General features: G+C 46.7%; 1 protein-coding gene across 2 annotated transcripts in view; it reads left to right on the top strand.

Moving 5' to 3' along the window:
- The window catches only part of LOC149326012 (TBC1 domain family member 13), a 94,121-nt gene that overhangs the window by 23,621 nt on the left and 58,195 nt on the right, over window positions 1–12,305 (top strand). For both annotated transcript variants that reach the window (XM_089562469.1, XM_089562468.1), the window contains one exon: window positions 9,766–9,827. Coding sequence is in view for 1 of the 2 variants with exons in the window: in XM_089562468.1 (XP_089418594.1) it covers window positions 9,766–9,827 (62 nt within the window). In the remaining variant the exon portion in view is untranslated. The remainder of the gene's footprint in view (window positions 1–9,765; window positions 9,828–12,305) is intronic.

The raw sequence follows: 12,305 nt of genomic DNA, 5'->3' as shown, positions 1-12,305 counted from the left end.
GGTTTGGTCCCGGCTGTAATGTCCATGTAAGTCTATGGCTTTGGACAGTCGTTAATATGAATGCTATGGGTCTTACACTGGTTAACTTGAACGGGCTAACTAAGGGAGGCTGCTGCTTCCAGTTGCAACCAGTGCGGCAGGATATCATCGAAATAAATTTGCCGAAAATTTGCTGCAGAGCCACTCGCCCTCTGGCTTCTGTGCGATGGCAGGTATGATGAAAAACAGATGGCCCATTCTTTGAGAATAGTCCGGCCACTTAGTTTTGGTTTTGCTTTTCTGAGCTTCGCGCCAGTGACCGTGTCTCAACCTGCTAGCACCAACTGGGCAAACTAACCCAGGTGAGCACCATTTCGGATGCTGATTAGCGCGTTGCTGGTGTCTCCTTTCCCACCCTCCTTGTTTTCTTTCTTGCCACTTCAGCGCCATTTTCTCCGCTTGGTTTCATTCTTCCATTGGGCCAAAACAGCATGCGTGTAGTTTGCTGTTCACGCGGTGAATCCTCCTCACATGCGATGATGCCGCTTGTGATGTGTGTGACGTGGTAGCAGTGGAACTCCACTGCGTTGCAGTGTGAAGGATGCAGGAGGCCCCTGTACGATTTTAGAGCAGTTCTACTTCGATGCTCCCTGCAGTATGCACATAATAAAGCATTGATGGAAACTTGAAAAACAGTCATTACCACACTGTTCTAATCTTAAAATCAGGCAACCATAACTTAGTCATATATTTACCATGCTCCCAGCAATTCTTGAGTTTTTTTTTCTTTTCAGGGTCATTCGATAATTCGAACTTCCGGATAATTAGAACATTTTTCCTGGTCTCTTGAAGTTCAAATTAACGAGCTTTTAATATAATACTGTAATCCCCTGTTAGAGCCTACCCCCCTTTTGGACCAAATAATTGAGAAAAAATACTTTCGTGTTTTTTATTCTTGTACAGTCCGCACCTCCAAAATTCACACCAGAATTAAAAAAAAAAAAAGGTGTGGCTCTTGCACAAGTGTATATGGTGTGTATGGCCTCTCTGTACCGTATATACCGTATGGTGCAGAAGGTAGAGCATCCACCTCGTGTGTAAGAGGACTGGCATTCAAACCCCAGTACTGCGCAATTCTCCACCCGGTTAAAGAGAGCGAAAAAAAAAAAAGTGTCGATGGAACTGTACAACCAGGCCTGGGGTGCGGCCTGATCTCGATGACTAGAACCGACAACGCACTTCCTCACCAGAGCAGGATGTGGCCACCCTGGCGCAGTACTTGGCCACAACCTTCTGTGAACCCAGTCCCCAGCGGCTGCGAGACCATGGCAGCTATCGTAATTACGCTTAATAAGAGGTGCAAGCTGAAGGTGGTGCAGGCTTATGCCCCTACATCGAGCCAAGAATACCAGATAGTTCAAAAATCATATGAAGCCATGGAATCGGCAATGAACAAAATAAAATCACAGCATACTATACTGACGGGCGACTTCAATGCGTAGGTGGGCAAGAAGCAGGCCGGAGACCAGGTGGTAGGCTACTATAGCATAGGCTGCAAGAATAGCAGGGGGAGTTATTAGTGGAGTTCGCTGATAGAAATAATTCACGGATCATGAATACCTTCCTCCGGAAACGACAGAACAGAAAGTGGACGTGGAAGAGTTCCTATGGTGAGACTAAAAACGAAATAGACTTCATACTGTGCGCTTACCCTTGTATCGTGCAGGATGTGGAGGTCCTCGGAAAGGTGCGTTGTAGCAGCCCCAGAATGGTAAAGGTCTTGTATTTGTGAACCGGGAGCGCACAAACGAGTTAGCGATAACAGGGCAAGTGCAGCAGGTCAAGATTCCGCTACAGAACATACATACGGCTTTAACTGAGGTAGACGATCTTAATGTTCAAACAATGAGTGGTAATCTCACGACTGTCATTGCGGAGTGCGCAGTAGAAGTAGGCGGTAGGATGTTAGGTAAGGATACTGGCAAGCATTCTCAGGACACAAAAAATCTGGTTAAGAAATGCCAAAGCATGAAAGCGTCTGACCCCACAGAGAGAATATAACTGGCTGAGCTGAAGCAAGCATGTTTTAAAGAATGGAACTAGGCATAGGTAAAAACCAGATGTATGTGTTAAAGGACACACAGGGCAATGTCATCAGCAATATGGATAGGATAGCTAAAATAGTCGTAGAGTTCCACAGAAATCTAAACAGCACCCAATGTAATCAGAACGTGAATGAGAGATGTAGTAGCGTACAGCAAGGGTACATCCCGCCAGTAAAGAAAGAGGAAGCGAAGAGAGCCTCAGGACCAATGCAAAGGGGAAAAGCAGCTGGTGGGGATCACGTAAGAGCAGATCTGTTGAAGGACAGAGGGGAGATTGTGCTATGAAAACTAGCCACCCTGTATAGGCAACGCCTTGTGACCTCGAGAGTACCAGATGCTTGGAAGAACGCTAACATTATCTTAATTCATAAGAAAGGAGACGTCAGGGACTTAGACCGATCAGCTTACTGTCCGTTGCCTACAAGGCATTTACTAAGGTAAACGCTAATAGAGTCGGGACAACCTTGGACTTTAGTGAACCAAATGACCAGACAGGCTTTCGTAAAGCATACTCAACACTATACCATTTTCACGCAGTCAATCAGGTGATAGAGAAATGCGCAGAATATAACCAACCCCTATACATAGCCTTCATTGATTACGGGAAAGCATTTGACTCAGTGGAAACCTCAGCTGTCATGTAGGCATTGCGGAATCAGGGTGTGGAAGAGTGTTATGTGGAAATATTGGAAGATATTTATAACGATTGTACAGCTACCATAGTCCTCCACAAAGTCAGCAATAAAATTCCAATAAGGAAGGGTGTCCGGCAGGGAGACACGATCTTGCCAATGCTATTCACCGCCTGTTTACAGGAGGTATTCCGAGGCTTGAAGTGGGAACAGTTCGACATAAGGGTTAATGGAGAGTACCTATATAATCTGCGATTTGCTGATGACATTACCTTGCTAAGTCACTCAGGACATGAACTGCAAAGCATGATCAATGAGTTACAGTCAGAGCAGAACGCTGGGTCTAAAAATTAACGTGCAGAAAACCAAAGTAATGTTAGCAAGGGAACAGCAGTTCACAATTGGTAGCGAGGTGCCTGAAGTAGTAACAGAATATGTCTACTTAGGGTAGGTAGTGACCGCTGATCCGGACCATGAGAGGGAAATAACCAGAAGAATAAGAACGGGGTGGAGCGCATATGGCAGGTTCTCTCAGATCATGAATGGTAGGCTTACCAATATCCCTGAAGAGAAAAGTATACAACAGCTGTATCCTACCGGTACTCACCTATGGCGCAGAAACGTGGAGGCTAGCAAAGAGGGGTCAGCTTAAGTTAAGAACAACGCAGCGAGCTATGGAAAGGAAAATGATAGGTGTAACGTTAAGAGATCGGAAGCGGGCACAGTGGGTGAGGGAACAAACGCGGGTTAACGACATCGAAGTCGAAATTAATAGGAAGAAGTGGGCTTGGGCAGGGCATGTAATGCGGAGGCAAGATAACCGCTGGTCCATAAGGGTAACTGAGTGGATTCCAAGAGAAAGCAAGCGTAGCAGGGGGCGGCAGAAAGTTAGGTGGGCGGATGAGTTTAAGAAGTTTGCGGGGATACAGTGGCCACAACTGGCAAAGGACAGGGTTAATTGGAGAGAGACATGGGAGAGGCCTTTGCCCTGCAGTGGGCGTAGTCAGGCTGATGATGATGAGGAATTTAGAAAAGGTGGAGTTAGAATATTTTATCCATTAGCATTTTTCATATGTCCAGCCGTATTGCAAGTCAGCCAAGCCTGACTACATGGCTGGAGGGAGCAGCACGAAAAGATGAGGACAAGCACAGAAGCCAACACCTCTGTGCTTGTCCCCGACTTTTCGCGCTGCTCCCTCCAGCCATGCATCAACACCAACAAGCCCAAACCACAACTCTAGTACAAGCCTGATTACATGTGATGCAGAGCACTAGTGGGACCATGAAGTTAGCAAGCATAGTTTGCTGCAACAAGGCACAGGGCCAAATTGTCTCAGGGCTAACTGGTGGGCTATTGGTTGCACATGTCTATTTGATCTCAGCGCACAGGAAAAAAAGAGAGACAGAGAGGAAACCACAATGTGCAGACTACTAGTTTATTTGAGGCATATGCGCTTGCAGAAAAAAACAAAAGCAAGGCAATGCATCAAGCCTCTCTGCGGTGGTGGAAAAAAAAACCTTGTGCGAAACAAAGCCATGAAAACACAAAAACTAAAAACAATACTGCACTCTGAACGGACTCAATTGACCAAGTCAACACACGAACCGGTAGCCTTGAAACAATCGTTATTGGGTCACTGTGCCTAAGAAAAGCCGCTCCTTGTCACTTAACAACACCGGTGGCGTGCTGACGCAATCTTCTTTCAAGTTTTGCAGTTTTGCCAGCTTCGACTGTTTTCCTCGTGGTTGTCTCGGCACACCTCTGCAGAACTGCAGTCTGCTCAAAGAAAGGCTTCCTTGCAGCGTTTGAAGTCTCGGAAATGTGTGCCTAGGTTACTCGAGGCACCCGCGACATTGGTGCTGGGCTCACTGAGCCTCTTATTTAAACATCTGCCAGTCTGGCCGATGTAGACTCGGCCACAGGGCAAGGGAATCGAACAGACAACCTTTCGTGTGCATGGAATAAACTGCCACTGGTGCCTAATGGTGCAGTTTCTATTCTCACTGACGGAAGAATTGACCTTTTTGCAGAGTTTTGATAACTTTTCTGGCGCTGATTAAGCCTTCTGCTGTGGAAAGCAAAAGAGTACAGGGGTAGTGCGAACCCTTGAGTTTAGACTCCTGGTTATAGAAAGCGGTTCCACGGAGGTGCTTGCATGACTTGGTGAGAGTGTTACTGAAGCATGACCAGGCAGTTTCGCGTTTGACCAGCTACCCCTGTACTCGCTTGCTTTCTGTAGCTGAAGGCATAATCAGTGATCTAAAAAGATTAGCACCCAGCACAAACGTGGATGGCACAGCTCACAAGAAAAAAGTAGCAGCGATTCCCTGCCCACATGTTATCTCTCACAATCTAAAAAAAGAAAAAAAAACTGCCGACGATTGCGTTACTTCCTAATGCGAAATTTGAGCGCAGCTCATTAGCTGTGTCAGCTTTTCTATAGATTGAGGCAAAGAATTCGAGCAAGTCATGTATGTACAATTAGAGACAACTTATTTTTCACACATATTCCTTCTTAAAGAAACACTCCACTAGCAGTTCTTGACTGTCATGAAGGAAGCTTTATGGACGGAGAAATAGATGGATGTATGCTCGACTTGCTACGCCAACGCCTGGTTCTCAAAGACGATGTCTGCACAAGTATTTCATGAGGTTGTCACAGCTGTGGGAGCCGTTATGAACAAGAGGAATGGGATGTTCTCCCGCATAAGTGGTGAGAAATTTTCACTTGTCTTTACATCTACATTAAAGTACCCACCCACCCTGCCACCCTTGCAGTGTTTCTGGCACAAAGTTGCCAAAGCATGCAGCGCACATTTGTCACTACCGCCACGTAGCTTAAAGCACGATTGAGGTGTCCACTGTTCCAAGAGGGCAGTTATGCCTCTTCCCTCTGGTTCAGGTGTCCACCGAGATGTGTGAGACAGATACTGCGCATTTCCTTTCCTCAAGAACCAATTTACAAATTTTACCCTCTGCTTTCCAAGCCCCCGCTCTATTGGTTTCACAGCTGTGGGAGACCGATACTGCGCATTTCCTTTCCTCAAAAAAAAAAAAAAAATACCGAAGACACTTTGGAAATTCTAAAGTGTGCTTGGCGAAAGCCTTGTGGTCAACCCACTGCCGCTTCCCCGAACCGCTTGGCGTGGAATCACTGGGCTGCTTCGGAGCTGTGCGTCTTACTCACTCGACTGCAACGAGATGTCTGGCGAAGGAGCGGCGGTGCAGCTGCCACCGCCAACGCGCGCGCATGCTTGTTCTACCGCTACTGTGTGACGTCACGGTTGCTATGCACGGCTGCGCCCCCCACTGGCGCGCCGGTTGCTAAGGAGGGGAGGAGGTTGCGCTTTTACTTTCTCCTTTCCAAGCTCCCGCTCTATTGCTTTCGCAGCTTAAACGGTGCCGCGAATGTTTGTAGTGTTTGTTCACGCTTCGAAGCTGCCGGCACGCCGCTTTATCGCTTTGTTTGTGATGCATGACGTGCCTAGATTTATCTCGATTGAATCGCATCCAGGTGGAGCTGACTCTGCGCTGTTCCAGAGTGTTCTAGTAACTTTCCAAGCTCTATCTCGAAAGTTCGCTATCAGCTTTGAAAGAGCACGGCCGAGAGCGGCGGGCATTCTGTTCGACGACCACCGAGCACGCTTGTTGCTACACCGCCGCTGAGTGATTCAGTTCTTTGCGGGCGCAAGTCAGCTCAAATAAAGAGTTTCGTTTAGGAGCCTTTCTCGCTGTTTTCCTGTTCACCGGACTGCAGTCACCACTACGTGATAAGGGTGTCCACTGCTGGTTACAACGGACAGTGGCAACAGCGATGCCATGAAACGCAGAAATGGACGCCTAAGAGCTGCGCTCTAAAATATAGGCAGAGAAGCAGGAGTGGATGTAGTCTTTTCAGCCCTAGAAAAGTTATCAAAGCTCTGCAAAAAGGTCAATTCTTCCATCTGTGAGAATAGAAACTGCACCATTAGGCACCATTGGTGGTTTGTTCCATGCACAAGAAAGGTTGTCTGTTTGATTCCCTTGCCCTGTGGCCGAGCCTACATCGGCCAGACTGGCAGATGTGTAAATAAGAGGCTAAGTGAGCACAGCACCAGTGTTGCTGGTGCCTCTAGTAACCTAGGCATACATTGCCGAGACTGCGAACGCTGCAAGAAGCAGGGGCCTTTTTTTTTTAGCAGACTGCAGTCCTGCGCAGGTGCGCTGAGAAGACCACGAGGAAAATAGTCGAAGCTGGCAAAATTGCAAAACTTGAAAGAAGATTGCATCAGCACGCCATCGGTGTTGTTAAGTTACAAGGAGCAGCTTTTCTTAGGCAAAGTGACCCAGTAACGATTGTTTCAAGGTTGTCGGTTCACATGTTGACTTGGTCGGCTGAGTCCATTCAGAGTGTAGTATTTTTTAGTTCTTGGTTTTTTGTGGCTTTGTTTTGCACAATATTTTTTGCCACTATCGCGGAGGGGCTTGACTCATCACCTTGCTTTTATTGTTTTTTCTGCACTCGCATATGCGTCAAACTGTATATCTGCAGTTGCTTTGTGTGACAGTAAACTAGTTGTAGTCAGTGCTTTTTGGTTTTTCTTCTCTGTCAGTCCTTGTTGTTTTATTGTGTGCTGTGATGAAATAGGGCCGAATTTTGCATACCATGAAAGTTGAAGCTCAATAACCCAGGCACTTGGGTTAGTTGGCAAATAATTCCAAGGAAAACTTAGTGCAAAGTAAACAAGACATAGGGGAGAAAAACACAGACAAGCGCAATGGCCTAGTGCTCTTATGGGTTTTTCTCCCCTATGTCTTGTTTGTTTTGTGCAACTTTTTCCTTGGAAATAAAAACATTCATAGGTCACATCGGTCACATCGGTCCCCTGATGGAGCATTCGATGAGGGCCACTGTACCGATGATGAAGCTTCTCAGAGAGACAGACACGGAGAGGAGGGGTCCAAACGAAGACGAGTGAGCCCAGTGAATAATGTGCTGGGCATTTTCGGCGGTCTTTAATGCATTTTTGGTAGGTCTGGGCAGTGCTGAGCTGGTCGTGGGCGATTTGGCGGGCCATAGTTGCTTGGGAGATGGCGTCACGTGCATACACCGTGGCCTAGTGAGTAGAAGTCGGTAGCAGTGTATCCAAGGGCAGTGCAGGATGCCGACCAAACACAAGGAAGAAAGGCGAGTAGCCGGTGGTGTCATGCCGCGACGTATTATGAGGAAATGTTACATAGGGCAACGCAACGTCCCAATCTCAGTGGTCTGGTGAGACATACAGGGTGTTCCGTATTTATCTGTCTGGGTTGTAAAAAATTATCCTGCACAAACTACTTCCCTGTTTGTGTGCAAGCACGGACCGTAGGGTAGCTTATGATATAGTCTGCGTTTTTCAGTAAATAATTTAAACGTCAGAACTTGCCTGGACTTCCTGGAATCAGTGAAAAACTGCAGTCGTCTGTGCGGAGAATTTTTGTCTAGGCGAGCACAGTGGCAGATTTGACAGGCTGTGCCATCTGGAGTATTGTGAGATCTACCCCAGCTCCGAGCAGGGATATTGGTTGCCTTGCAGTTCGCAAGATGGCGCAACATCTCAAATCGGCTATCCCATTTGCCTCGATGGAAATGCTCCGTGCAGATGACTCCACTTTTTCACCGATTCCAGGAAGTGCAGGCAAGTTTCGATGTTGAATTATTTATGGAAAGACGCAGACTGTCACAAGTGACTCTGTGCTCTGTGCTTGAGCAGAAATAGACCAGTGGTATGCGCAGGATTATTTTTTACAACCCGTACAGATAAATACAGAACACCCTGTACATAGCATGTCAGCCAGAGTCCTGTTCAGCTGCTCTGTAAGCCCATTCGTCTGGGGATGGTAGGCTGTAGTGAACTTATGCTGCATGGCACAAGACCGGAGGATGTCGTTAACTACTCGGGACAAAAAGTAGTGGCCGCGGTCCGTCAACAATTGGTGTGGAGCGCTGTGGTGGTGGATCACATTCTGCAACAGGAAATCGGCGACATCGGTTACGCAACCGGTTGGTAATGCATGTGGGATAGCGTTTTGGATTATATAGTCTGTTGCGACAGCAGTCCAATGGTTGCCGGTGTGGGATGTTGGGAAAGGTTCGAGAAGGTCTAGCCCAACATCAATAGGTTGGCCCTCCTGCATTGACAGTGGTCACAAGAAGGAACTTAACGCCGAACACAGTGCTACAGACCGGGCAGAAAGAAGTGGTGTCGGACGCGATCGTATGTGCAGGAGACGCCAAGATGGCCTGCGGTCGGTAGGTCGTGTAGTTCCGCTAGGACAGATGAACAGAGGCATTGGGGAATGACTAGCAGGAGCGGAAATCCGTCAGGATGAAGGCTGCGGTGGTATATAGGATGCCATCCTGAAGGACAAAGATTTGCGGGGAAGGATCTGGGTTGGCACACTTGAGGTGGTCGGTGATGGAGCGCAAGGAAGAGTCCTGCCTAGCGAGTACAGAGACCTAATTTTGATGGCATGTTTTCTTCCTTGCAGTGATGCATAAGGCATCACTATACTTTACTCACCACATGGTATTTGCCTACAACTGCTGCATAATTTTGTAATAGAAATTTTCTCTCATGCTGTTCGGTTTCGGTTTCAACAGCTCTGTGACATCAAAGTTCTGTGTAGGCCACATGAGGCATGCAAAAACTATTCACATGGGCTGGCTTTAGCCTTATCGTGTATTTAAATGACAAAGCAGTGATTATACCGCAGTTTTTTTAAGTGTCTCGTAATGTACGCAACTTCCGACGTCGCAGCCACCATTCGACTGTTGAAGCCGAAATTGACACAGCATGGGAGAAAAATTTGATTGTAAATTATCTAACAGTTGTAGGCGAATACCATATGGCAAGCCATGTATACCTAAGCCTTATGCATTATTACAAAGAAGAAAACACTCCTTCAGAGTACCTAAATCTCCTTCTTTGATTACTTCAGTTTTTATATCACAAGTATGCTTTGTATGGTCATGACGTAACTGTTGAATGGCAGGTGGAGTGTCAAGAAGGTTTTTTTTCTCGCGCAGCTTTTGCTTGGCTTTCTACCACCAAACCGTTCGGAGTGGCCAGCTGTTCTTACTAAGCAGAGGTGAGTATTGTGAACCAGTGCTCGTGTTGACTTTAGGGCAGTAAATCCCTTCAAGGTGGATTCACATGGCGGCCCAAACCACAGGGATGTCACTCATTTCTGCTGCTCTGACTCAGTCCATGAGGAGCGATTTGTGCTATGGCCAGGAGACCTTTTCTCAGTTCGGACCCTTCACTTTCTTTGTTTTTATTTCTCTTGCAGAAAGTTTTCCACCATACTCCCAGTACCCAAGCATGTACCTGATGTCACTTAAACGCTGGATGAAAGTGTGAAGCAGCTTTAAGCGTGCACTGTTCTGTATCCCAATCATTTTAGAATGATTTTCGCATTGTGCGCAGAGATATGTCTGTTAACCACATTCAGATAACGATCACAGGAGTATTGTGGCTCAGTGGTTGTGGTGCTCGGCTGCTGACCCGAAAGACGCAGGTTCGATCCCGGCCGCAGTGGCTGAATTTCGTTGGAGGAGAAATTCTAGAGGCCGGTGTGCCGTGCGATGTCAGTGCACGTTAAAGATCACCAGGTGGTCGAATTTCCGGAGCCCTCCACTACGGCGTCTCTCATAGCCTGAGTGGGACGTTAAACCCCATAAACCAAACTAAACCAAACCAAGCTCGTCAGTATTGTGCGGCAGTCACCTATTTTGCAGTTGCGCTAGTCCATTATTTAAAGCCATTTTATCTCTCTTTCTTACACTGTTCTCGTCCACTGTGGGCTGCATATAAACTACCTTTCACTGCTACGGAACATGTGATGCATGAGCTTTGCAGCTCTACAAGTTATTTTTTGCTTTCCCGTGGTGTTTTAGCGTGCTTACATGTTAGTTGTGTAAGCATTGGCTTTTGAGACGTATCGGGAGCATGGGGACAGTGATCCGAGTGGTTCCCTTGCAAGGGTTGAAGTAGCGTGTTTATGTAGTTGTTGCTGGAGCAAGTGTGATTGCTTGCACTGCAGAGAACTGCTTACATTTTAATAATCTTCCATCACATCAAGCGCAACATCCAGCACAGCAATGCTTTAGCGAAACAGTGCTTACCAGCAGAACTACAGTGCAAAAAAGATAAGTGCTCCGATGGTGCGGCTGCATTGTGGTAAGAGAGTGGCCACTTAGTGTGACTGGAAGAGAGCGTCACTGCTAAGGGCAGCACATGCTATGGAGCAGTAGCGTGTGTGTGAAAAAAATGTCATCTCGATCAACGTTCAAAGACCCAACATTTATATGCCCGTTTTCATTATTTAAATGTGTATTTCTGAGTAGGCAGTAGCTTTCATACTGCTTACTGTCCAAACATCTTAATTTCTGACCGAAGAAAGGTGGAAGATGACACGTGGCACTCATTGCCTTGGGCCGCGCACCGCAGGTACATGTAGCAATTTGTTGCCTTGCCTGGCCAGTTAAAGAGCTATTTAAGGACATTGTGCAACCAGTAGCAATCCCTGATTGTGTAACCCAATGTTACTAGAACAAGCTAGTTTCGCAGCAACTCCAGAAATGTGGCCCCAGTGGTGGTCATGCAAACTAACGATGCTGCAGAAGAGGCTGTGCGCATGTGTGCTTTATTTGGGACACCACTGTTCTTTGGAACCAAGCAGGCAAGCCACAACTGCTTGTTCATGCTATATATGACACGATAATAACATGCTGAGATAAACACAAGTGCCGCGAAACAGCTACGGTGGCCTCTGTTTCTTGTGTATTGTCCTGTGAACAATTTGCAGTTGATTGCATTCGTGACGGCCAGCGAGGTGCAATAATTTGTTTTTCTGGTAAGACAATCCTTCATTCTCCTCAGAAAGTGGTGAAAGATACAAGGATGAAGGAGTGAACTAATCTCATGCATTTTGTTTGGTTGTTTAGCTAATATAATCTGCGGCAGAGCACCTTATCAGAGTAGGTGTACCCTAAACTGATTACCTTTGTTGATTTCGATTGCATATTTCTTTTCAGTGCTTGTGAGCATTTGCATGACACATTATATTCTTCCTTGCGAATCGCTGGACGACATGAGAAGTGCACTGTAGCCACAGAGCTGGGTGTCATGCACCTGTGCTGGCTCACGTGCATTGCTCAATTGTCGGCGCAGTGTGTGTCTAGATGGCCTCCGAGACCAGCTGAGTCCCTCCACTCAGTGCCTGAGGCACGGTCGAGGTGTGAAAAGCGAATATTGTTGAGAAAGCAGGAGATTGGTAGTCATTTTTTATTTGCCAAAAATGTTTAAAGTTCCTCTCGAAAGCGCCGACACTCTATAAGGAGACTGTTGCATGAAAATAACACTTCAGATTAATTTTGCATTGGCAAGTTGTACTGTTACGGACATCAGTAAGTGCAGTACGCTACTCCACTCCAAATGTAATCGCACCTTCCCTGTTAGAAATTAAGAAACAGTGTTTTTCCGTGAGAAAGCACACAACGTCCACTACCAGCATGCACATACATTTAGCTGGCAGTTTCAATTAGGCAACTCGTGATGAAGGTTC

This window comes from Amblyomma mixtum, chromosome 10 (assembly GCF_055824585.1).
Source record: "Amblyomma mixtum isolate Tamu chromosome 10, ASM5582458v1, whole genome shotgun sequence".
Taxonomy (NCBI): Eukaryota; Metazoa; Arthropoda; class Arachnida; order Ixodida; family Ixodidae; genus Amblyomma; species Amblyomma mixtum.
The sequence above is the reverse complement of the archived record's forward strand: the minus strand, read 5'-3'. Positions and strand labels throughout refer to the sequence as shown.